The 27,913-nt window shown below is 40.4% G+C and overlaps 1 protein-coding gene across 1 annotated transcript in view; it reads right to left on the bottom strand.

The window, feature by feature from the left end:
• The window catches only part of MYO9A (myosin IXA), a 153,116-nt gene that overhangs the window by 91,927 nt on the left and 33,276 nt on the right, over nucleotides 1–27,913 (bottom strand). The window contains exons 3-8 of the mRNA XM_009319912.1: nucleotides 25,623–25,685; nucleotides 24,271–24,370; nucleotides 21,460–21,516; nucleotides 17,088–17,185; nucleotides 14,312–14,438; nucleotides 6,990–7,079 (exon numbers count right to left, since the gene is read on the bottom strand). Of these exons, the coding sequence (XP_009318187.1) occupies nucleotides 6,990–7,079; nucleotides 14,312–14,438; nucleotides 17,088–17,185; nucleotides 21,460–21,516; nucleotides 24,271–24,370; nucleotides 25,623–25,685 (535 nt within the window). The remainder of the gene's footprint in view (nucleotides 1–6,989; nucleotides 7,080–14,311; nucleotides 14,439–17,087; nucleotides 17,186–21,459; nucleotides 21,517–24,270; nucleotides 24,371–25,622; nucleotides 25,686–27,913) is intronic.

Raw genomic sequence — 27,913 nt, 5'->3', positions numbered from 1 at the left:
GCAGACCCCAAGAACTAGGAATGCTTAGGGCAGTGCAGAGGGACTTAAAAAAAATATGTTTGCAACCCAGGTCTTGCTATCACAATATAGAAGAGTGCCAAAGGGGCAGGAAATAACATGCCTTTTTTCTGTGCTCCACAACATCTGCTTGCAGGGACCTCCCCGGACATACAACGCAGTCCCTTTCAGTTCCTCTGGTTTTTAAGATAGCCATTTTCCACTTACAATTATGAATACACATTAAGTTAATACAAGACATTTATCATCACACTCATCACATCAAGCAACCAGCTCCTAACAGCTTTCCAAAATTAAAGGAAGGGAAGAATCAGGTCACCTGTTGCCCAAGAAGTTGTCTCACATCTTTTATTTCCCTTCTGTTGGGCAATTTCACATCAGACTTCTTCCAAAAGTGTGAATTAATTCATTAACTAACCCTTAGGCATAAAACATCCCTGGTCACAAATGGCTGAAAATTATAAAGATCTGTTAAAACAAAGTCTTTCTGCAAAGTCATTCGCTTAAGAAATACCAACAGAACTAAATGAATTGAAAGCATCATGGAAAAATCTGTTTTCTGGAGGGATGTAGAAGAGGATTCACTAACTGACGTATTTATTTTGATAACGAGTTTTTCCTCATCTGATGAAGAACACAGAAAAAATGCAGAGACTGGTGAAAAAGAGAGAAGCAGGTGACAGACACCAGCCTGATAAGCAGAACAAATGGGATGGAAACCAGGCGGGGACGGTTGAGGAGCTCAGACACGGGGCTCGTCTCCGGCGCAATGGAAAGGAAGGGGGAGTGAGAACCACCAGTCAAGACGTTGAATGGATTTGAGAGAGGTATATGACTGTATTAGTCAAGGCATAAACTAATGGCCTTGGAGCCTTGCAGTAAGCTGAGACGGAAAAAAACCTGAATTCTCCGAATTATTTAGATAGAAGGAAGAAGACAGACGTGACCCAGAAGGGCAGTTCCTTGCACAGATTAAGCTTAAAATGATGTTCGGATTACAAGCAGGATCAAGAGCAAGATTTTTAACCACCCCCAAGTTCTCCACAAAGATTTGATTAAAGTGCTCTGCTCCTGCATCGGCTGCATGCTTCCTACCAAATATCAGTCAAGCCGCTTAATATTTAGCGTGTCTGGTTTTTTTTCTTTTAAATACCTGAATTGTGGCTTATGAAACTTTCCTACCTCAGTAGGAGGACTGCAAAAATTCACATATTAATATATGAAAAAAATGCCCAGAATCTGGAGTTGAGGGGCACTTGGGGAAGGACGACAGCAATCCTCAGCGTGCGTTATTATTCTGTTACCATTAAAATCCCATTTTCCCCCTATTTCATTTACGTGCCTGCTGTATTTTACCTTACTAGGAAGAAGAATACTGTGGCTGCAGAGAGATGCCCAGCATTCAAGACAGACCTGAATCAAAAGACTCTAATCTTTCCAGACACCACTGATAGCTCTCTTGCTCCCATAGTCAAATCTTCTCTTTTCGAAGGGTCCTTACCACTGCATTTTATTTGCTAAATGAAGTGGACTTGGCCAGCTCGCTGTTACCAAATACTCCCCTCACCCTGCACGGACACACCGTGATTTCTCTGGAAATCCATTAACTGCTGCTAGCTCCATTAATATACCATCTCGCTCCTGATAAAGACATTGGCAGCTGCTTTGGACAACGAACCAAGACCTCTGAACACAACTGCAGCCTTTCGTGTCTGTGCAGCCTTTTTACTAAGTTTATCTACAGCATAAAGCTTCTAAACCTTAGCGCTAGACCAAATTACGCAGTCATTTCAAACACTGCATTAAAATACCATCCAGCTACTATAAAAGGAAAAATGAATGGTTCCAGGAGGCAGCTCTGCAGCAGACAAGCCAACGTGGCTCTGAAGATAAGAAGCAGCTGTCAGAGGTAAATATAAGCATTATTTATGGATGTGGTGTCCTTGCTCATTTACATTTCAACAAGCGCTGGAGATGCAGACCGAGAGCGGACAGGCAGCTCTCCCCGCAGGGCTGCAGACGCATGGGGTCTACAATCAAGCCCACATTTGCCATCGGTGTCACAGCAAAGAGAGGTTGCAACTACAAAGCAGTGTTGATTTTTACCTTCAAAACCAAGTCTCTCTTTGACTGCCTCTCCTTAATTTCAGAAATACCGGTAGCTCCAGCGACACGGGGCCGTACCTGACTGTTAATACCACGGTCAGACGCAACCTCTTAACAATACACCTTGATTTACTGAACGATCAGAAAAACCTGATGGCACATTACGCTTTGCAGGGTCTTCCTGAAGAACATGCTCATTCCATAATCCTTCTAATACCCTGAGGACAGGCAGTGACTACACACCAAGAAACAACAGATCGCACCTTGAAAAGGGAGCTCAGCTCACAAGAGTTCATCTGTTCCTGGCTATGGCCCTGCTCGAGCAGGTGCTGCTATCACACATCTTGTACCCTCCTGAGGGAAATAAAGTAAAACGAAATCTGTACGTGCTGGGAAGAACTTGCTCAGCTGAAGATGACAGCACTGGCAACTGCTGGTACACAGGAGGCAGTGCTTTTGCTCTGCTGGAGTCCTACCTTCTTGTTGGACTTCAATATAACATTTTAACCCATTAACCTGATTTAGATCCTCCAAGGTCATCCAGCAGAACAGTTGTATGCAGGCAACACTCAAAAAGTCTTGACTTACTGAAAGAAGCACAGAGTTGACAAAGCCAACATTTCTGCCTAACTTAAAAATGGCACACAACTCATGGGGGAAAAGCCCAACGCAACTCATGGAGGCAAAGCCATCAAGAAAGGTAGTAAAGAAGTATGATATGAATAAACAGAGAGGAGACGGGTGCTAACTGCAGCTCTCTCCTTCAACACTGTAGGCTTCAGGCTGCTGGGACCGCAAGGACAAAATGTCCCCACAAGGACATTTTGCAGTACCTTTTACCCAAGCATCAAAATGTGCCAGAATAAAATACCTAGTTTTATAGAAATTACTGCAAAGATGAACAGAACAAACCCAGGAAGAGAGCCTGATATAAATTTATAACTGTCATGAAGGAGAATGTTTCAAATGAGGAGTTGCCAAGCGCTCAAACCACTGTTTAAAAAAAAAAAAAAAAAACACACGACAGTGTTTCTAATCAGACGCAACTCATGGAGGCAAAGCCATCAAGAAAGGTAGTAAAGAAGTATGATATGAATAAACAGAGAGGAGACGGGTGCTAACTGCAGCTCTCTCCTTCAACACTGTAGGCTTCAGGCTGCTGGGACCGCAAGGACAAAATGTCCCCACAAGGACATTTTGCAGTACCTTTTACCCAAGCATCAAAATGTGCCAGAATAAAATACCTAGTTTTATAGAAATTACTGCAAAGATGAACAGAACAAACCCAGGAAGAGAGCCTGATATAAATTTATAACTGTCATGAAGGAGAATGTTTCAAATGAGGAGTTGCCAAGCGCTCAAACCACTGTTTAAAACTGTTTAAAAAAAAAGCCCCAAACCACAGGACAGTGTTTCTAATCAGTGTACAATAACAACGCAGCGAGCAAGCATGCAGACAGAGAGGAATGCGGCATCACTGCAAATCCAACAAAGGCATCCTCTCCGTGCGCTTGTGGGGCTACAGCTCGGGAAAATGGAAGAGAAAAGGCTTGGCTTCGTATAATAAAGTCCAGTCTCAGCTCTGATTCCTCCAAAGCTCTGAAGGAAAGGATTACTCCAGACCACCTGCATCTCCTCTGCCCATTCAAGACTATTAAGGGAGGGTGACAACTGTCACAGCAGGACTCTGAGGTTACAGATCTCACAGGAGCCAGGCTGTGATCACAGAATGATCACATTAGCACTAGCCATTTCATGGAAAGTATTTCTACGTTGAGTTGTCATGCACATATACTCCAACACTGTTTGATGAAAGGGATCAGCAAACGTCAGCCCCTGCGCAGAGCACAGAAAGTGAAACAACGCCTGAAGCCCTACAGGCAAGTCCAACCACCCGTACTGAATACGATATGTCTCTTCAATATGGAGTAGATGCACGCAGGAACCTCACCAAAGCTCAAGAACCCATCCCAAATGTAAGACCTCAAGGCTTTTTACAGAAGAATGTTTATTTCAAATTAAAGCTCCATACTTCTAACTCCTTGCTAATAACCCAAAATTCATAAAGGGGTAGAAGAAAACCAAGAAACCCAGGTCTGTAAGTGTCTCATCTACAGAGCCAATGGCTCCATCAGGAGACACAATCTCCTCAACAACAAACTCTCCCGCTATCCTGAGCGATCTCATCAGTGATGTTGGAGGTAGATGCCCAATGCTACTTACTCCCACTTCACCCATAGAGCCCAATAATTTACTATTTCCACTCACAGTTTAGACAACAGGTTTCGGAACAAAATAAAATTTCTTATTTTTTCAAAAATTTTTTCAAAAATGTTATTTTTCAAAACTTTTGCCAAGTTTTTGCTCTTCTTTTAATAACTGCTACACTGTGCAGGGTCCCTATATAAAATTGTTCAAAACCTTGGAAGGCACTTGGTAGATCCAAGCTGCTGCTCTTGATGGTGTAAAAAAGCAAGCACATGCCAAAATGACATTTTTACCATCCTTTTTTGAGAGCCACTGCAGTACAGTCTTTTCCAGACAAACTCCTCTGAAACTTTCAGTGTATCAACAAGCTATGCAAAAAACGTCAAGCATTTCAGCATCTGAAAAATAAAGTAGCTGCTACATACATCATCGCTCTATCAGGAAAGGCAGCTGCCTATGAGTTATAGGAGTCGTGGTGGGACAGTCAAGTCTGAAAATCCTCAAAACCTCAATCACTCCAGCCATTTGAACCAACTATAAAGCTCTTCTGTAAAACACACAAGAAGAATAACCAGCCCATCGGTTCCCAACAGTGCCAACAATCCAATTAGTCATGAGTGGGATTATCAGACATCAGTATTCTCTGTAAAGTCCCAAAATGTCAAATGAATCCTACTCTTCCTTCCTGATTCAGATGAATCTGAATCTAAGTCACCTCTTTTACTCCCCAAGCCAGAGGAAGACCAGGAGAAGACCTCTTATCGTGGTGAGGTTCCAGTTAGAGCATCTCAAATTCTGTTCTAGTATGTCGAGCATGAGCAAGTCAGTAATGAACCTGCTACCAGAGAGAGGTCACTGTCGGATAAAATTTGGTGGTCAGGATGCTAATGTTGTAAGGACAGTGAATAAAAAGCACGGGTGGTGCCTACCTTTTCTTAACACAATTCATGGCTTCTTACAAAATGATTTCGTCACGGAGATTACATCAACCTTTCCCACCAGAGCCTTGTGCTCCTTTGTCTTCCCCCCCAGTCACCACAATCACCACACCCCGATCTTTCATTTCTTGTACTAGATATTGGCGACAAACCTTTGTAAGTGAATACCCAAGATTCGTGAGCAGAGACATCACCAAAAACATTTTGGAAAGCACTTGAGAAATTCATGCTCAGCCATTTTAGGTAGCAAGAGGGGTTCTTTGATCTCAACAGAAGGAGCATCTAGGTAAGACTGGTTCAATACAAAACCTGGTGGCCCAGGTTAAAATATTAGAAGAAACAGTTTAATCCAACCCGCCAAGTTTTGCAGCGAGGTGGTTGAAGGCACATTGCTGCATGTTGTTCCATCATCACAGCTGTTGGGAAGTAACCTCCAGCAGGAGGGTGGTTACAGTTACGTTTTATGTTTTTATGAAATTTCTAGCAATTTCTTAAGTCTGTGCCCAAGACGCAGGAAAAAAGTACAAATACCACATCCATTATATGTCTGTCACAAAGACACAGTAAAAGCATTTGTGTGCCCTTTGTTAGGGGAGATTCAAGCCTTGCACAAAGGTAACACTTAACTTTTAAAGATTAAAGCTCAGTAACAGTTACTGAGCTTAAATACACAATCTCAAAAAGGGGAGAAAACATTCCCTTCCCTTCCCTTCCTTCCCCCCCCCCGGTAAAAATATCTACAGCTGACCCTAATGACAACACATCACGTGCTTACTTATTTGCGACACAACAGACTGCTCTCAGAGACATTATTCAAAATGTTGCAAATTCTCATACAACCATATGACTACAAGGAGGAACCGAGGGACAGAGCGTGCTGTGATGCCGTGCTCGACGTTCTTAAACTGGGGGGGATACAAGAACACTAGATGCAGAAACAGCCAAAACAAGTATTGCAGCAGAACAGCGCTTATGTACTTCGGAGAATATAAGAAGAAAACAGAGGTGTTTCTATTTACCGGCCACAGAATATAATTCAAAATTCCTGGAAACCACATATTTAGAAAAAAAACACGCATTCGCTGACATTGTAATCCTGAGACAGACCACAATAGAGAAGTTAAACATTTCATGCAGTGCCAGCCCCACGGTTAGCAGCGGCACAGACTACACTCAAGTTTGAGAGCGGCTGATCGAGTTGTGGCTGCTCCAAAGCATCACGCAAGGACCCAGGTTGTGAGAGGTCTGAAGAAAAGATAATAGGAATCTCCTACAGAGGATCTCCAGCTCCTCCCATACAAGAACCTTGACTGACGTAGGCACTTAGGACCCCACCAAAAATTTCCTGGAGGTCTTAGGTCACCACTCTGCTGTGGGATGAATCAGTGCTACAGTTTAAGGAATGACATATGAAGACTACTACTTGTGTCACATACACTCAGCAACGCACAATTCTGCTTTGGAGAACACTTACACAACCGTAAGTCATTAAAACAGTTAAAGACTATGACAGAATAGAGTGCAAACCTGCTTTCCAGGAACGGCGCAGAAGGTGAAGTCAATCATTTTCTAGATGCACACACATTAGGCTTCTCCTACATTATTTTTACGTAAATAAATCAAAACTGAAAGAAACTCTACCAGAGCTGAGTGTACATCTCAAAGCATTGAAAACCACCCCAAGAGTTCCCCTTTTAATAATAAGGATCATGTACAGACCTCTGCTAGTTTGTACGGTAAGATCAGCTTCTCTCCTACTGTCACTGTCTTTCTGGTAACCAGGGCCTCAAACAGCATCTCTTCTTTCACCTAAAACAAAAATCTTGACGTTAATGATTATAGTAGGAATAATTTTTTTTTAAGATCTAATTTTAAAACAAAATTAAAATTTATAAGTATAAACATTTTCATAAATGTAAAATTTATAAATTTAATTTTTTAAAAAATTTAAAACACTTTTGCCAGCCCTTGCAGAGTTAATGTTCAATGCATAAGAACAAGCTACCCATTGGGAGGAGACAGCTCAGCACATAAATCCAGCATCAGAAATCAGACACCACGGTATTCAAGGGAACCTGATTTTCCACATTCAGTCATCGCATTTCTAGCAATTTCCCCTTGGTTTCCTTCATTCCCGGTGCAGCTCCTCCCTCCCACACTTTTTGTTGGTAAAATAAGTCAACTCTCTAGTGTTGTCAAGATGACATCATACAAATTACTCTACAAATAAGCAAAACAGTGTCATCAGTTTAAGAGGTATCCTAGTGGAGAGGTTTTTTGGTGTTTTTCAGGGTGGTGAGGAATTAGAAGGAGGAAGAAACCTTTTGAAAAGCACCTGATATTTACTCTGCTATTCGCACCTGATATTTACTCCCTAAAGACGACAGTTCCTGGCAAAGTGATAATCTCTAATCAGCCATAACAGAAACCAGTTTGTAGAAAAAAAAAAAAATCGGTTGTGTAAACACAGACACTTTGGCAAATACGTAAACAGTGCCAACAAATTAAGTGGTACCTGCCATGAATTGTCGTGAGAAAGCCTCTTTTCTGACCAGTTTCAAGTCCCTCTTATTTTGATGTCCCCTGGAGAAATTCAGAAGCATGCCCTCTCCACCAGAATAGATGGTGATACTCTTATACGTAAGTCAGACCTAAATACTTTGAGTCGTTGACTGCTCTTTGCTAAATTTCAATGTCAAAAAAGAAATTGTTAGTCTGGGTGAAAACCTTTGAGCCCAGAGTTAGCAGCTATGGATTTATACGGAGATGCTGTTGCTTGAGAAGCCACACCGAAGTCTAATACAAGCTGCTTATCCTAACTGAAGGATACCATGCAGGCACCAGACCCGCTCAGAACATCTCTGATGAAGACTAGAAGCACCAAATCCACATTTCTGAAGCCATCCAAGGCCGTATTTTTATCCCAGGTAAACCATTTACGATTTGATGCAGATGATGGGGAACTTAGTGGTTTATGTACTTTGACTTACTGGTTTAATCCAGTAATTAGTATGAAGAGCAATGCAAACAAGCCAGTGGAACTTAAGAAATCTCACAAACCATTGCAATAATGATGCCATTCTGTACAAAAACCTACTTTCTACCAAAAATACCTTCATGGGAGTCTCCCTGATAAACTCCAGTGCATTTTTATATAACTGACTTTTTCTGCAACACCCGCTAACAAGAACTTGTTGCTGTGGTGAGGAAAGCAGAAAACATCAAGTCACCTGTATATGACCTTCACCTAACAGCAAGGTCTATGTCATTGGAAGTCGAACGTCAACACCTCGAGGTTCGTTTCATTATTCCTCAGTAACACTCTAGAGCCCCCAGTTCCTACGATCTGATTTTACCTTTCAAAATCAAGCGGAAAAAACAAAATTTTCTGGTTCATCCGGAAATCCACAGCAAGTTTTCACATTTGGTTTCTATTCCTCTACATTCAGCAAAATGGCGATTTTTTTAAATTTCAGCTTTGCAGGCAAAACATGGACACTTTTCCAGCAGCTTGCGACTGTGGGACCATCGGCTGCCCTCCCTCAGCTGCACAGCTTGGAACAAAAGTGAGTTTTACACCATCCGTTATCCCACTTCAGGGATGCTGCAAACCCGCAGCCAGCAGGCTGGCTTTTTTTAATTATCAAAGGCAACATGGCAGAGGGGTATCAGATGGTTACTAATCAAAACAGCCCACTGTAATATTCCTAAACAACCTAAATGCTTCCAAGTCCCACATTTGTCAGCAAACACAGGAATTTTAAATGGTTTAAACAACTACCCGCGCCGTCCCTCACCATCCCCATCAAACAGTCACCCTGGTTTCCTTCTCCCTCTGCTCTCCTGATGGATGAGACCTGCAGATGTGCATCCTTCATCTCCAGACCCGCTGCAAGCTGACCTGGAGGGATCGCATCGAATCATATTCTCGTACAAAAACATACTTGGCAAGGATGGGAACGTAATCCCCGCATCTCCCTGGGTCTCTGCCTGCAATTACCACCCCGTGGAGCTTGATATCTTGATTGCTTCATCACTTCTGAGAGCCAACACCATGGGTACAGCCAAATTATCCTAATTTTCATTTAAGGTCACAGCTTGAAGGTAGCTGACTCCTCATGCCAACAAGGAGCCACAGGAGCTTTCTAAAGATAAACTCGGCGCATGCCGATGACTACGGACACCTGGTGCGTTGAGATACTTGCAGCTTCCCTATCGCGTGCATCCTATGCTTCCTCCTCCAGTAAGCATGATACACTAAAATAGAGACAAAACCCATCCTAGCAGATTAGCAAAGAGGAAAACACAACTTATTTCTTTATTTTGTGCCCTGGGAGTTACACTTCTAAGTTACATTTCATGGATTTTTGTTTTCTGGTGCTAAAGAGCAAGTCCTGCTCTCCCTCTTCAAAAAAGCTACACGGCCCGTAGGAGTTTATATTTTAATTACAGGGACAAAAAACAGATTTAAGACTTCACTGCCACATGCAAGTCGAACCAACGCTGAGAGGGCTGGATGACTAGAGCTCTAAAACCCAGTGAAGGATGACCGGCAATGCTGCCATGGCTATAAACGTTAGCGGAGCGCGGCGGGAAGCAGACAGCCAGTGGGCTCCCGCAAGGGCTGGGCTGGAGCCAAGGCAGGCGGAGATTGCTTCTCCAGTAATGCTGGGGTATTATGTTATAGCAGCTGGAGAAAAATGAACCATTTCCAACTTGAGAGCAAGAAAACATCGCTTTTTGTCTCTCCTCCCATATTTGAGAAAGGGATTACAGTGTTGAGTGCTCGTTCAAAAGCTCCCTGGTGTGGAGTAACAGAAAATAAATTCAGATTTCTATCAGTCCTTCTTGAAAGAGATCTGAACCTTTTCTTCAGACTTTCTTTCAAACAACCAGAAAGTTATCTGACTCGAGTTCTGCCTCAGAGCTTCGCATCCAGTGAAGATGAAGATGTCCCTGCTCATTGCAGGGGGGTTGGACTAGATGAACATTGGAGGTCCCTTCCAACCCAAACCATTCTACGATTCTGTGATCCCCAAAACTTTGTCCAGAAAATGGATCCAGAAGAAAAGGCTGGATGCAAGCACTGGCTGCCTCGTAAACCTCACCTCCCTTTCGCTCCCCAATTACTTTCCAAGATGTTTATCACACGAGGAGCACAATGTCTGTGGGATCCCTCTGGGAAGCTGAAGACAATTTTTTAGTAGAAAAAGAACTTGAGCACATAAATCTCCCATGGAGGTAGACATTAGCTCCAAAAGCTAACATCATCAATGCAAAAAGAGATCTGGCAAAACTAATGTAGGACACTTGATAACTTATATTTACCTTTATTTGCATTGAGGCTGGTTACCTAAGCTTAAAATGCGAATATAAAACTGCTCCATTGAGCGAAGACAGCATTTGCCTTCCTTACTCAATGCTCCATCCATGGAAACAGTTTCCAGTATTAGTAAATGTATACAATTAAAATGTTCCTGCTCTTCTAATGGGGAAAAAAAAAAATAGTCTCTCTTAAGGTCAACTGACACTAGATCATTTCTAATAGATTGCTTTTGTTAATAAGCCCACAAAGGAGCCTTTCCAGCTTTTCCCCAGAAACACAAAAGTTTTCCCCAGTTTTGCACAATCCTCTATGATTTCTGCAGAGGACCCGGGACATTTGCAGTGCTTGCACAAGACTCCACGTCTGCTCGATCCATCAGGCAGCCTTGACATCATGCTACGGCACGGTATTTCAGCAAAGTTTAAACAAAGGCCATGAAAAACCTGCCAAAAGCCTCACATAATCCACACGCTATGTCTATTCTTGAAAAAAAAAAAAAAAGGAATGGGGGTCTTACTGTAAATGAAACAATGATCTGCAGAGTCTGGCCAAAATCCTATACTGCAGTTTGCTTTTTCAACAAATGCCGGTCTGAATGTTTTAATAAACCAAAAACATATTGGATGGGGTTGTTGGTATCTAAGAAAAATCAAATTCATTGCAGATCATCATCTCCTCCCAGATTCCTTCAAAGAAGTCTGCATATTAGCTTCATTTTATAGGGACACAAATCTCGTTATACAGAGGAAGGATAGTTGTCCAGTGTTGTTGCATTAACTGCTGCAGCAGGAAAATTCCCCCGGTTGTCCTTAGAGGCTCAGAGGCTCCAACGTAAACTAGCTAAGCTCATGATAATTTGGGTCAGACTTTCCTTCGGAGGGGGAAGACACCTTAGCTTTGCCTTAATTTTTCATTTCAGCCAGTCTGTTTGGTCCTCTCCTCCCCATGAAGGCTGCCTCCCCATCGGTGCCATGCTGGACCACCTCTGCATCCCCTCTTCTTGGCTGGTCTCAGAGATGGCCAATTCAGCTCCTGCTTCTCAGAGACTTTCTTCCACCAAGTCCAGTTGGATTTTTTTTTTTTTCCTTCTTTGCCATGTCAAGTCCTTGACTGAACAAATCCAGCAAGTCATTAAGGAAAAAAACCCAAACCAAAACACTCCCCAAATCTTCGCCTGCAAGTATCAGATCACAGCAGAGCTGGTTTCTTGCCTCATTTTGTTATGCTCAAGACCGTCCTGCCAAGCACCCAGTGGCTGCACGAAAAGAAGTTAAACTATTTGTCAATTAATATTCTCTTTATTCTGAGATGATTTTTCAGTCTTAGCGAGTAATGCCAAGATCTGGAAAGGGGATTAATAACTTTTTCAAGCCAATTCATATTCGCAGCAACAATGGTGTAAAAAGCAAAACTATACTGTTCAGTGACCTCAAAAAAAAAAGTAATAAAAATAATTACCCAAGTGAGACAAAATACAGTGTCAAATGTTTCAACCAATATTTTTGATCTCTGGCTGAGAAGAATTCACTACACTTAATTTGGAGAGTTGTAAGTAGCTAACTGACACATAAAGTGCAACAGATGCTCTTTGTGATGGTTTCATCTGATTGAACCCTTTAATCCTCGTTTTGGTCAAAATTGAGTAAGAATGACAAAAGAGCTATTCAGCTCTGCAAAGGTTCAGCATTTCAGAAAGAGAAACCAAGCGTCTTTTGAAAATGAGATTATTGGCTTTATTTCAGCTGATCGGGGAGTGGGTCTATCAGAAACTTTACAGTTGGAGGCAACCAATATCTCCGATTCCATGGATAAGTTACCATATAAATGCAACTTTAAGGACAAGCAACACCACTTACCCAAACCCAGTAATGTATTTCACAAGATCATACCCGAGATCTTCATTGTCCTGACCTAATTAACAAGTATTTTATGCTGTATACGGTCATTTAGCTTGCAAAAGAATTACCAAGATGAACAGAAATCTATCACTTTGCTCAGCTATACCAGATTCTACTGCTTTTGCAAAATGGTGAAGTTAGTTTTTGGGGTTTTTTTTTTAACATATTGTTGACACTATCTGCAAGTGAGCATGGTATCCATGCTCTGTGCCGTACCAGACCATGGCAGGTTGGATCTATAGGGCTCAACCGATGCATCATTTCACATGTACACGTGCGAAAAATAACCTGATACCTTACAGCATGCAGATGTTGCAGAAGAGTTTGTTTGCAGAAGAAAGCCAGGGCAAAGACCCAAAGCCTGGAACTTTTTCAGATCTCTAAGTCACTCTCTTATTCAAAGCTTTTTTAAAAAACGATTACTTCTTAAATGACTTGGCACTCTCGCTATGGCCATTTTTAATGGGGTAAGATCAACAACATTCTCCTCCAAACTCATATTTTCCTTCTGTTTATTCCTGCAATCTCCAACGCCAAGACGCAAAGAGCATCCAGCTGCTTATACCCATATTATACAGAAGCTTTCCTCACCCTAAATTCAAAGCATTAATGAAGTGCTATGAAAATCTGAGAGAGCCAATTCCCAAGTTCTTTAAGTAGTGAGATAGCACAACGGTTATTTAAGGGAAGGAATGGGAAGAGCATCACGTGTACACAAAATGACAACAAATTATCTTCTGATACGATCATAAAATTAGCAAAAATTAACCTTCCGCACCTTCCAGCGAGTACAAAGGGATAAAGATAATAGTTGTTTTAACCAACTACAAGTATTACATTTCAGTATCCTCTGGAGTTGCAAGTGGTTTAGAGCATTTCACGAAAAGTGAGATGGCGAGAGTTTCTGGTCACCTATATCCATGTCAAGAAGTTTCGACCTCAGCTCTCAAAAGCGTAAGGCAAGCGCAGGATAAGTTGGCTCATTGAAATGAAGACTTTTCACATGAACAAGTAATGCCACAGCTTCATAACCTGCTTGGGCTAACAGAGCAGCTCTCCTAAGAACGAACTTAGTGCTTTTGCACTGATTTACAGAATTGGATATAGCCCTGGGCCATCCGGGCTGAGACCTACAAACCCTTCCCAAATGATACTGGCACAGCGGTGACTCACAGAGGACAAAGTGCTTTCGGTAAACGGTCTTCAACAACAGATAGCATCAAGAGGTTCACAAAAGAACTAGATAAATGCACGGATAATAGGTCCATAAATGGGTACTAAAGGAATGAGATGCACCCTCCAGCATCTCTAACGCAGCCTTTGTGGATGCTGGCAGGGTAACAACAGACAGCAAAACATGGTGAGCGAGCTCATCATCTCCTGCAGCCACCACCTGAACCAGAAGAGTGGGCTGATGGTCTTACAGTTGCTCCAGTTTCTTATACAAATATTGGAACAGATTTCAGGAGCATCGGGGAATTTTGGTGAGGAAGCTGATGGTTGGCGATTGAAGAAGCTACTGTATTGAATGGCAGGTTTGCTTTCCACCTGGAACGGGTTTGCAATCTTTCAAATTTTAATCACAGAAACAGTATTTTCAGTCAATTAATCCTGAAGCAGAAGAGTAGGGGAAAAAACCCTACATTAAAAACCTCATTAAAAAAATCTTTATAACTCTTCACTGGCAAACACGAACAGCCCATATGAATGGCAACACAAGAGAACTTACTCTTCAGTGAAACTGGAAATAAATTCTATTATAAAACAGGGGTGGCTCATTAGGTGTGAACATTACAGGATGGAAAGCAAAGGCTTACCTCCAGCAGGTCCGACACAATAGGTAGTATTTCAGGGTTACAAATATCGATGGAGTCATCCCGGTAAGTCTTCTTTTTGTAACGGATGTTACCCAGGTGTAGTATCGCCGACAAGAGAGAGAAAATTCTAAAGAAAATAGGGAGAACTCATTTTCACTCAGTTGTTTTTCCTTAAAGCTAATGAAAAAGCAAACCACATCCCCAAACATCCAAGTGCCACCTTCGTATTTGATTCATTCCTCTAATTTTCAATCTGAAGCAGTTTATGTCTCAAATCTCTACATGTTTCCTCAAAAGTGATGCTCAAATTAAGCATTCAATTCACCTCATGTAAAAAATATTTTCACTTAGTCAAGTACCAATCTTGCATTGGTACGGCTTTTGTGAAAATTATTTAACACATCAAAGCCACAGTTACAAAATGGCACCCCATATTAGAAGAAAAAAAAGAAATCCTCGAGTAATCTAGATATCCAGATTAAATATCTATCATGCAATTGCCTAAATTAAGGGGGAGACTGGGCTCAGCCATGCAGGTGATCCTTCTCAGTCCCTTGGCACAAGTATTTATCAGCTTCTCAGATCTAGTCCCAGGTAGGAAGCCAATACAAAAAAGCATAAATGCTTTTATAATACATAAGCATACTGAGACAGAGAAAAGATGTTACACTTCAGGTGAATTTATCCAGCCAATTTTTTTTTTTTATTTGATCATTTTTAAGTGATATCCTCACTCCTCTTAAAAAAAAAAAAAAAAAAAAACTCCTCTAAAAAAGTAGCTCTGAGACTACTGAGTCATGGCTGACTTCAGCAATAAACTCTGTTTGTCCCTGTTTCTACACTCTCTGGGGAGCTAAAAATGAATAAAATCATATCGGACTTGTATCCATGCCACCAGCTTACCTGCACAACACCCCTTCACCTCTCCAAGCCGATCCTTCCTTATCTCTAAAATAGGGATACTGATTCCTTACAGTGAATTACAGGGATGCAATTATAAACATTTCTCTTCTGTAACCATTTCCACAAAGGTGAAACCCCATGTTTTGCTATAAACAATCACTTATAAAAGTATAGTAAAACCTAAAATGTCCTTCCTTTTTATGCTCAGCTGAAGGTGGTTACTCTTTCGTGTTACAGTTGTACCACGCCAAGGAGAATAAATTTGCTCATATAGCGAAGAATCCGCTATATTTTTTGACAGGCAAAATTCACTAGGAGAAATACAAGAAGTTGTGTGCCAAGCAAAGTTATTGCACAGTAAATCAAAAGCGTGAATTTACTGTGACATCCAACTCCGTTCAGTTCAGACTGATTACTTTACTCTGGCAATTAAATTCCCTTACTCTACAGCAACCTTCCACCCTAAAGAGGCTTTAGAAAAGCCTTGTCGCTGAAACCCGATTCTGGAAAGATAAGGAACCACACTGGCATATAACATATTTGCATGAAAAGGATGTATGCTTTGGTTTATCCACGTGTGTGGAACGGATAGAGAAAAAGCAGTCTTAATTTCGTAATTAATTTGTTACAAGGTAGGGATAAAGGATGGATTCTTGTTGGAGCAGAAGGCAGGACAATGTCTCACAGTCAAGGGCTTCTAACTGTCAGCTTGGACATATGTTAAAAAAGCAAGAAAAATGATGCTTAAAAAAACATGAGGTAATCCACTCAGTTGCAAAAAAAAAAAAAAAATTTATATGTTAGCATCTTAAATGTCATTTACCCAAGGTGATGAATAGGGTTTCAAGTGCCATTAGTACAAAGCAATAATTCTCTGTTCCCACGTAAACCTCCAGGATTTCAGACAGAAAGAACCACATTCATTAAATTATTGTTTGAACATTTTGACTCAAAAAAGCACAAGATTTCTCATTGTGTTCCAGCTACTGATGTGCTTTTTAGCAATACTTAAAACATCAGAATCATACTCATTTTGAGCTCATTTTTTTAATACATAATTTTCTATGCCTGTTACTAACCTTAGTAACATATTTGTCAAATTAATTCAAACATACTCAAGACTTTCAAGCCAACGATCAACATGAGAGGAATTATTTTGTGGTTTCGGTTGAAGATGACCCTCATGAAGCATGTAATTCCTTGCAGTCAGCGGAAGGCAATATTGCAACCCAACTAAGAAGTCCAGTTTTTCAACCAGCACTTCCAGTGAATTAGTGAACGAAGGCCAGCTGGAAATGAGTCTACAGAACTGGCAATTGCATGCAAAGGATTACGCATGATGACTAATAATCAGGATTTCTGATCAAACGCAGAGTTAAGGCATGACAATTCATGAACGGTTGAAAAAAATACTTCAAGGTTCCAACTTCCTGCCAACGCTCCATTTGCATAAAGAGGATCATTAACTACAGTAATGACGGGCATATTTTGTTGGTATCTTCAAATTTTGTTTACTCCTTTATTGTACAAATGGTCAAGTGTCATTATGCATAGAATCACAGAATGGTTTGGGTTGGAAGGGACCTTCAAAGATCATCTAGTCCAACCCCCTTGCCATGGGCAGGGACACCTTCCACTAGATCAGGTTCCTCAAAGCCCTGTCCAACCTGGGCTTGAACACTTCCAACGATGGGGCATCCACAACATCTCTGGGCAACCTCCTTCCAGTGTCTCACCAATTATTCCTTCTCACCAGCCTGATATGTTATGTAGAGCACAACAGTTATGTTAGCTCAAGTCAGGTGAATTATCTCACTGATTATGGAGGTTATATTAACTAATATAATCTTCAAACTACAGAAAATAAACTCACTGTCTGCGAGTCTTGGGAAGAAACCCCACCATCTCCATGGCCAGTTGTAACCGCTCAAAGTCATGCTTCAAGTCCTCCCCTTCCACGGAAAAGCAGTCCTGTTGGGTTCAAACAGAAAGATTTAGCACTGAAAGAAATTAAGACCAGAACAGGTCCAGATGGCCAAGTCAACACTTCATAAATATCATTTAGTGACTTCCATGCCTTTTGTCAGTGACTAGAACATTTCCAATCTGGCACAGGGAAATGAGATATCCAGGATGCCCCACTGACATTCTGAGGAATAACTGTGGCTAATTACCCCCGACACCCAGCCCAGGGACAGGGGGATTCACAGCACCATAGCAGATACAGCAAGAAACACATAACGCAATACAATGAAAGACCAGGATTAGCTCCAGTGGCAAGGCAGAATTTTTCTTCTTAAATATTAGAAAGAGTACGCACAATTAATAGTTTGATTTTTTTTAAAGTATTTTCTTTTACAGTTTGATTTTTTAAAATTATTTTTTAAATCAAGCTGTTTAGGAGAATCTGCTTCTACAAGGACTTTATGGAGAAGCTAACCAGAGTGCAAATTTCAATACAATAATTATTTATTGTATACACACACATTTTTCTCTGTACTGCATTTTCATCCAGCGTGGTGAGATGGTCTTTCAAAGGACACTACATCTCCACCACAAATGCCTTGGTTTGAATAGCCTGGACCTCAGAGAGGACTGTGTTGGTATGCCTTTTCCAAAATAACATTTTTGGCTCATTTTTCCTGGTGATGCGTCCTTATTTCTGAGGTTTAACCTCTAACGCAAGAGGTGAGTCACACCATTCTAACAGTATGGTGAGAGCTCGTCAATGTGGGACAATCAGCATACAAAAAGGATGTGAATTAACAACAAGATGAAATATGTTACACATTTACAGGCATTTTATTCCACAATAAGTCCTAGTCCATTCGGATTTCCTATAACTAAAGAGGAAGAATTCAGTTTTAAAATAGAATTCACATAATTTCATGTAAAGTGTCAGTTAATTAAATCCTGCAAAGGAAAGGGAAAGCTTTAAATATATTTCTCACTAACTTTATTCTAACTGCCAAGAAGTCTTCTAAAAACGCGAGCATTGAGAGAATTTGAAATCCACTACATTTTATATTTCTTGGAGGCTAATGTGTCTGAACAGTTTAGTTTTTCAGATAATCCCCAACCTGACGGCAGTCATTGATACTTTCAGGGAAATCCGATGACATTCTAGACCCAACTGATATTGTCCTGCGCCAATAGTTAGGGAACACAGTTAAATTAATGCTCCTTAAATGAGTATACAAACTATTAATACCAAGTTCCTTTTGCTTTGACTCACCTTGCCCCCGCCCCGGGTTATCGATTATTCTCTCTCACTTCGCAGCCCATATTTAATACTTTTTCCCATTGCTGCCTATAAAAATTCCCAACCTCTGAATCAAAATTAGTTTATTGTGCATCACACAATATCGTGTTATCTTAAATCTCATAATATTTTACTAACACTTAAATAGAGACTTTCTACAAGTTAACCCAGGTATATAATTTTAAAATTGCAGCTGCATTTACAGTGACAATTAATGAAGCAGCTGTATCCACATAGTTTCTTTTGGTCATTTGTCTGTAAATCAGATTTACCACATGAGCAAGCGTGCAGAAACTAATTCGGAAAGTCTGCACTAAACAGTTATGGGAATATTACAGTGAACGTCACTGAGCAGGTACCAAGTAGTCACAGGATTATGACTATTGCTTGCAGAGACACTTGTACTCACTTATAGTACATAGAATAAATCATAAATATAGAATAAATATAGAATATGTAGAATAAAGTTATTTTATATTATCAGCTTCGTGTCTCAAAGCACCTATCCCCATTTAAAGCCTGACAACTGTATTAGTGATATGTTCTTCATCCCACTCCATAGCATCATTACAGTGACAGCTGCTGATTATGGGGAGAAATACTTATTTAAGATATTTATTTCAACACAGGAGACTCCTCACACCCAACTGTCCTATCCCCTCGACTAAAAGCTAGAGAAGTTCAACTGGAAAAGAAAATCTAAAATTTTTTATCAATGGTCCTCAGGGACAACAACTTAATATTGCACGGACAAACTGAATTTAGAGATGTTGAACAGACTATTGAAAATTACCCATTTTTTAACAGCTGTATAAGCTCTCTGTACACCTTATCCAAAGGAATGCAACAAAGACATCTACATTATGTATCAGTAAGATCATCAGGCATCAGCAATTGAATTATTTACAGCAAAAAACATCAGGATAAGAAGTTGTCCCTCCTGAACTCAAACCTGAGCCAACCGGCCTCCTTGGCCACTACACACATGCTAAGGAGAACCTGGAGAAGTTTTCACACCCTCTAAGGTGGGACCTGGAGTCTGCAGGACAATAATATACCCACAAATTCTCCAAATAAGTCCTTTTAAAAACTTTTTTAAAAGATACCAAGTGTCGCTTTTAGTGGCGCTCCACATTCCAGGAGACAATTTCATTTTGTGGCATCATTCATCCCAAATTACGTCACGAGTCAACAGCGAAATACCATAGACAACTCAGAAGTAGCACAATCTATGCCAAAGGCAATTCAATTAACAATTTACATAACAATTGCCAAACTCATTAATCTGCATGGCAAGGCCTTTTGCAAATTATCTTCTTAAAAGCAGATGCTCTCTGTAGTATTTTAGCTCTGTACTGTTTCCTAATGGATGATAAACAGATGATAATTTAAAAAAAAAAAAAGTTTCCTTGATATTGGGGCAGAGAAGCATTACAAAGTCCATGCCCACAGACCAAATTAATCATTAATATTCCGCCGGGGCAGTTTGTTTCCCAGCAAAAGTGAGTCCCCGGCTTACTATCATCACCTCGAAGCAATCCATGGATTTCCATGGAAGTTTAAAGACGATATAATAAATAGGTTATCTTTATTATAAACCGGACGTCTCCAGCAGGTTGAGTCCGTGGTTACGGGGAGAGGTCCAGGGTACACTTAAGAGTGAATCATCAACTGAAGCAACAATGTGATTTGTCACGAATATCACAGAAGATTATCCCAAGCAAAATAAAATACCAGATAAACAGCCAAATTGTAACGGCATGTGGTTTTGCTGTGCAAAATAAGGATGCATAACAGGGTAAGTCCCAAGCTCCTGAGCTGGCAAGGCATTATTGGCCCCTGCAGAAGAAGGTGCAAATTTGGGGTTTGTTTTAATTTTAATTCCTCCAGTAAATTGTCCTAATCCATTCCTTAAGCAATTAAGGTCTTTGCAACATAGTACAGTGTATTAAGGTATAGAGAAAAGCATCTGCTCTTCACTCCCTGCTCTTGTAGGACCTCTAAGGATGCTGATGTATTAAGGATGTCAATACAATATTCAACATTTTTAAACCTTGGGGGGTTAGACTCCCCTTCCCTCCTCCTCTCCTAAGGATTTCGCAGCTGAAATCTTGCTGTTAAGATGCTTATTTAGCCTGAGTGAAACCCAAGTCCTTCACAGATTACCTCTTACTCTTCCAGATGCATCAGCTAGAGTTCGGCAACCATTAAGCACACGGCAAAATTAGCAGGAACGACATGCTGCTGATCCAAAACATGCTTTCCCGCGCAAGACAAAACCAACAGAGACCATCACGGGACACACAGACACCCAAAGCACATCGCCAACTCAAGCCATCGCCTCTGACTCAGTTGCACAGGAGAAGCTGGGGAAGGGGGAGAAGCTTCACCGTTCCTTTTTGGGTCAATCCATTTGGAAAGGATGATCATGTCAACAGAACTATTTTAGGAGAAGGAATTGTTTTTGCGTTCCGAATAATATCAGGATTTGATTTTCTCGCAGATGTTTTGGGGGGATGGTTTTGGTTTTGTCTTTTTTTTCCCTGGAAGCTGGAGAGCAGATACACTGCTACAACCATCATGAACTGATCCGTCTCTTAGGGCTTCGAGAGACTAATTTGCTGTTTTATCGGAATTTCAATCGTCACATTGCTGCCATATCACAATTTCCATAAATCATCATGTATTATATTAAGAAGGAACAAAAAACACCCCTTAGTTTGCTAAAACTAGATGACCATATCCAACTGTTGAAGAAGCTTTCCAGATGGAAGAAACCAAAAAGGGCAAGGGAAAACACATCTGTATTGTCACGAGCTAATACACAAGCAACACCACTGCAGGGCAGAGGAAGGGAGAGGGTAATCAATCGGTTAAACGTAATTTGACTTCGTTTTCTGCTCAGGTCTTGGTGCACCTAACAAATTCCAGTGAGCAGCAGCCCTGCATCAGCAACACAGAAGACGAGGGTACTTGTACTGACCAGCTCAGAGTCATAGCAATAATCATCCCAGCTCTGTCTGAGGGGTTTCTTTGTCATCTGAAAGCAAGGCAGACCGGGTTAAGTAGTGTTCAGACCAACCATAACTCCCACTACCTGCTCTTTAACCAGGGCAGCAACGTCGACTTTCCAAGTAAAATCAATGTTGTTATTCTGCGTAGTCATTCCTTATTTTCATTTTTTTTAAGGTCAGATTTATAATGCTTTTGCATTTATGGTGCTCTGATGCCTCCTTACAGTGTTTTCAAGACTCATGCAATAAGCTTGATTTTAAGACCTTTTATTTTTCTCCACGGTTGGAGAAACCTTTGGTTTACCTACAGCTGAAGAGCTATTGATATAAAATCACACTGAAGAGTGGATTTTTGTTTCTACTCTCAACCTCTGCTCTAGACACATGTAAGTGTTGGAAAAGTGCGACACTCCAACCGATTAGAAAGCAACACGTGAAAGCTTTTTAGGAATTTGTATCTTTTTCCAATTAGACAGGGATGGAGTTGAGAGAAGTCAAAGGACGTCAGTGACCAGTCCCAAGAGGGAGAGACACGTGGCGCCAGAGCTCTTAAAGAACTTAAAATAAGGACCTAATCCTGCAAATCACTGATTTCAAAATGGATAAATGTGAATAACCAGTACAGAAAATATTCAGCAAGTTGCAGGGTATGCAATGGCAGGTATACCTGCCATTGGTATGAGAGATGGAGAAGTCATCCAAACTCAAGGGACAGTTTAAGTAAATTTGCTTTTAAAAAAAATAATAATTTTTTTCCCCAACCTGCTCCCTCCATTTACAGATCCACAAAATAACAGCACATTTTGGTGAACTACCTGAATAGATTATTGCTCATCTGCAATATAAAATGCATGTCTGTTTTGCATAACATAGCGTGAGCTGAGGAAGAAAATAACGCTTGACTCAAGGACTGAGTCATGCCCCCCTTAAGGGGCCTGGCTCAATATGTTATAGCTTTTCAATTTTAATATTTAATTTTTAGTTAAAAACTTAGGCTCGTTTCTGAGCTTGTTCTTTTTCCTTTTAAAAAGGTGGGGATTTCTCTAGGACACGTTTAAGAAGCTACTATAAATGCTATGGGGCCATTTTATTACTTTCTCCTTTTCTGTTTCCAAAGTTTCCTTTCCCTATTCCTCCACTTCCTCTTTTTCCTTTTTTCTCCCTATTTTCCTTTTTCCCCTTTGCCTGTGGGGCACGGGAAAGCTGCTACTGCATTGTCAGAAGGCCTTAATATGAAATGATGCCCTGAACACGTCTAAAGGAGCCATTTTCCCATAGTTGTCAGTGTTAAATGGTCTCTCTAACACTAACCCTAGTCATTAAAAATTAAAAAATTATTATAACGAAAACCCTAAAAATTCAGACTGTCACTATTGTCCATACACTGTGTCCAGACAAGTCCAGAGCCTGCTTCCCTTATCCACTGGACGTACCTCAGCATCCTTCTCCAGCCTACTTGCCCACAGCATCCTAATTTAGATTAAAATGAACGTTTCAACCTAAATTATCACATTCCTATTAGATCTCCACATTACACACCATTAGACTTATTGTTTTACTTCAAATATGAACGCCCTTGAACGTTAAACGGCTATTAAAAAAAAGAAAGACTATAATTAAAAGCAATGTTTTCGACTAATGTAAAACTACCGGATTGCCCAACAAAACCTGTGAATCTGACAAAACATTCGATCCGAATGGTCTTGGCACCTTCCCGCTGCAAAACGGCAGCGCAGATGGTCGCGAAGATCACACCGCGTCTCCAACCAACGCCTGAGGCACAAAGACAGCAAGCAAAAAGCCTTCAGCTCTTAATATGTTACTCATTTGTGCGAATTTCCCAATCCTGCTAAGAGTGGGTGGGAGTCGTTAATATTACAATAGATTTTGGCTTTCATAGCCCGCTTTAAAAAGACCTTTAAAAAGCCCTGGGTAGTTGAGATGTAGTCCAGAGTTAAATTATATTTCTAGAAAGACTGAAGGCTATTTGGGTTGCATTGCACGTACAAGTTTCTCTCCAGCTTGTGGGTTAAATCACTCTTTATTGCTAATCACATTTTGGCTCCAAGAAAATGGCAATTAGTTAAAATCAGCATATAACCTAACTACTCTTCCACATATTCCTAGTCCTCTTTTTCTTTTTTTTGAGCAAAAAGCAGTAAAGTCCCTATTCACAAGCGTCAGTGGACAACTGTATCTTAAATATCTTAAGTAAACCAGATTTTTCCAAAGTATGAGTTTAGTTGGTCACTGGTAGTACCTCACTCATTTTTAATTCACACATTTTCAGTGGTTGCTGTGTTTTTATTTATATTGAACTTATTATATTGTTAAATTCAAAGGACCATGCTAACAGCCAGCCATGAAGCTACAGAATTAGGACCACCTCATGCAAGACGTTATATCCTTTAGACCTACTGGTATCACACATTTTTCTCTTTTCTTCTGCTCAGCAGACAGATGTTAATGAGTAAATGACATTCAGACAGATAACAGGTAAATTATTACTGTTTCTCCCTTCGACAATTAAAAACACAATATATTTAACATATCCCAGGTAGGGGACAAAAATGGAAAACACTGATGTTTTTAATTTTTTTTTTCCCCATACTAACAGGTGTTCAGATTGCCAATGCAGAATTATTTCCAATGATGGAAGGCCGCCTATAAAGCACTAAGTCAACCCGTTTTTACTACTCCACACATTTTCTTTATTAGCATTAAATATCAGCAGTAGAAAAGGCAAGACCGCGTATTGTATTCCTGTAGAGTATTCCCACCTGGTTGAGGTAATGATATTCCTCAGGCTGCTTCAGATGAAATGCTGATCTCTCTTCCTCGCTCGCTCCTGCCAGGAGGTAATAAAATACATGGTAGTTCCTGGTGACAAATAAAAAAAAAAAGATGTTAGACTTCAAAACAAACAGCAGCATTAAGCAGAGAAGAGCACGTAAACCTCATAACCTGATTTTCCAGCTTCCAAGCTCAGACCTGAACACTGTTTAGAAATGGCCCATACCCACTATGCAGTGATGTAAAAGATTAAATTAAGTGACGGAGAATGAGATCCTTCTTCTCCATCCAAGGACATCCACTGCCCTAGAATATAATAAAGAGCTCCCAGCCGACATCATCACGTTTTCCTCCAGAAACCTGTGCAATTCCTACATATTTATTAGAATCAAAACAATATATTTCCCTGCAATGCAGAAATTATTATTAATATGTTATTACCATTAAAAAGGTAATGATTTTGCAGTTGCAGTTCCGTAAGACAGAACGGAAAAATCTTCAATTTTTACGGCTACTCAAATATTCAAAATACTTGAATATTACTGATTCTAAAAACACCCCAAGTGACACTCATCTGTTTTGCTCCAAGACAACTCTAGCACGGATTAATGCTAAGAGCGTAGCAGTATTTCTAATATTAAAACTTTGCTTTTATGTTGGACGTTTTCCAAGAGGAACCAAGTTTAATCATCTTGCAACACCCAAGAGTACATCTGTCAAGGCTGTATATGCTATTTAACTTCGGGATCAGCCCATGAGCATTCGAGAAAACTTCTCGCACAACATCTGTCTCACAAGGGAAACACACGCAGAAGTGCCAAGAGTTGAAAGACAACTAGAAGCAGCAAATTTATTTAAAGTAAGAGTAATTATTACTGAGAGGCGAGTATGTAACAAATAATACATTGCAATTAGGAAAGAACAAATTGCTTACATTTGTTGTCTATATAATTTTAGCTTTTTCTAGAGGCCCTTCTGATGGCTTCAGTGTGTTAAGAACTGTAAAACACAACTAAAAAACCACCTTCCCTCCCCCGCCAAATTAGATATTAAAGAGCTTACAAGTTGCACAAGATAATCCATATGACATGAATCATAACGACAAAGGAAAATATAAGTCAAGGATTGTCAATAAAATAATGGAGTTTATTTTCCCTGGGTAGTACATTCCTCCCTAAACAGCAAAATATAAAATGCATCCTTTATCTTTGAAGCACAGGGTTAGGAGCGTGAAAATCCTGATCCCCCCATGCCAGCTCAAACAGGGTTTTAAGCTATCTGTGCCATGCTATCGGCACATACAGAAAACCAACCCTGTAAGCAAAATATAGGCACCTACCGTTCATTGTGCTCCTGATAGACTAGTCTTGATTTCTCCAGGAGGTACTTTTCAACATAAGCTCTGGAAGGAAAAAATAAAAGCGTTATTCATTGACCCAATATTCAACTTAAATGAACACAGCTTTACTGGGACTTTTCAGTCTTAGTACGCACAAAAAAAAAGTTTCAGCCTTGTTTCACTTAGTTATATAAATTTCTTCCTAGGCAGAACAAGCCCAATGTTATGTTTGGCTTTTGAGGTTTTTTGGTTTGATACAAAGCCAACACTAACTTGGATATGAAAAACATGATCTCAGATGCGTTAGCCTATGGGCAGGGAGCACAGGGGGAAATTTTGACAGCAACGAAGAATCTCGGATACCTATTTAATCCAAAGCCAGCAAAATAAAATTGCTTGCAGACCAGGATTTGTGCACACAAGAAATATATCTGGGTGCAGAAGTTTGCAAGATCAGATTTAGCTGCAGAATCGGTCCCCAGATCACCATTCCCTCTTCCAGAAGAGCTATTTCTCAACAAAAACTTGGGTTATTAACTTGTGGCTACGGTCAAAAAATAAACAATTGCAAAAGCTCCTTATTGGAGTTTACATTTTATCCTGAGAGCCTCCATAATAAACATGTTTAATTTACATATTAAATACTTTTTTCAAGCTTGTAGAGCTAAAACAAGCTTCAATAGTTTTTTTTCTTCCAAACAATACTAACCAGTAATGATAGGGATTTAGAAACTGGAGTTATAATTGGCAGTTTTGATGATGTAGCTGTGCTTTTCCAGCTATGGACGCCCAGTGATGTGGCACCGACATTAGCAGCCACGTATGAATGGGGAAACCCAATGAACCTTGGGCATGGTAGGACAAGGAGGTGCCTCCACACTCGCTTCTCCACCACCATAGTCTCCAGACAGGGAAGATAGACCTATTTATTACTTGCAACTCAGTAATTCTCCCCTCCTTTCACTAAAAAATGAAATAAAATAAATGATATGGACACACTGCAGAGGTTTTGTGACAACTCTTACGGCAGCTCTTAGGGGAGGCTACTGGAAATGGCATATCCAACCCTGAATGGGATGATCTTGCTGGGTAGGAGGAGTAAAGACAGACAAACAGCAAAGCAGTATTATTCCTCTGTATGATGTGCACCAAAAGGGTTTATTCTTGTTTATTCCCTGCGAGGAAGCTGAGAATAGTCTATGGATATTCCTCACCGACAGGGTTTTTTTTTTTATCCCCTTTCTAACCTGAAACCAATTTTTCCTTTCCAAGCCATGCCATAAATTCACTGCAGGCTCAGTGAACAGATGAGTGAAAAAGGTATCAGAGTGTCCCAGATCCCACTCCCACCCCGGGTAGTAGCTCAGCACGCTGCTGTACAACAACCTGCATCACGTCCACCACCCTTGATATTTCATCCCTTCCCCTGTGATTTCTGCTCTTATTATAGACCCACCAAAAAAAAAAAAAAAAAAAAAAAATCCACTCTCATGCAATAATTTAGGTTGGAAAGGTCTTCTAGATGTCATCTGGTCCAAACCACTATTTAAATCAGGGCAATTTTTTTACAATTTCATTTTGTAAAATTTTTTTGTAGATACAACTAAAATGCTGTTTTGGTGAAACACTCCTTGCTTAGTGCAAAGGTCATAATGAATACGTGTCCCAAGAAGAACATAGGTCCCCTATTGTAATAGGATAGTGAAAAGGAAAACCAAATTAAGTATAAAAAAGTAGATGTCTCCAACTCCACCAATTTTATTTACTGTTGTCAATTATGTCCAATCTACCTTTAAGAGTAAAGAAAAGGAGTTCTAAGCGTATGATTTTGTGAAAATACTCATTGAAGCATGCTACAGAGCCTGTACTTAGCATCCTAGGTAACATCATCTGAAATCCGAGACTGAATTTCATATACAAATACCAGCATGCAAAACACCCAAGCACAGCATGTTTGAAAGCACCAACTCATGGTGTTTCAGACACAGCCTCATGTCATTGCACGGATTTACCATTATACCAGTGCACTGTTGCTTTTAATTAAAATGTCTCCTATCTGGCTCTTCTGCAATTTTATGGAGCGTGTCAGATGTTGAGGCTTTTGATCATCTTATGAGGGCTGAACAGGTTGCAAAGACCTTCCTCCAGAACTCGCTTATCATCGAACAGGACATAATAAATTCATAAAGCCTTATGGGAAAGCACTTAACTGTAGCTATTGCTCATGCTCCATCAATTTTAAAGACATCTTCAAAGACTTCATTTCATGGGGTGGGGTTGGCTGCTACTAA

This window comes from Pygoscelis adeliae, unplaced genomic scaffold, assembly GCF_000699105.1.
Source record: "Pygoscelis adeliae isolate BGI_AS28 unplaced genomic scaffold, ASM69910v1 Scaffold303, whole genome shotgun sequence".
NCBI lineage: Eukaryota > Metazoa > Chordata > Aves > Sphenisciformes > Spheniscidae > Pygoscelis > Pygoscelis adeliae.
The sequence above is the reverse complement of the archived record's forward strand: the minus strand, read 5'-3'. Positions and strand labels throughout refer to the sequence as shown.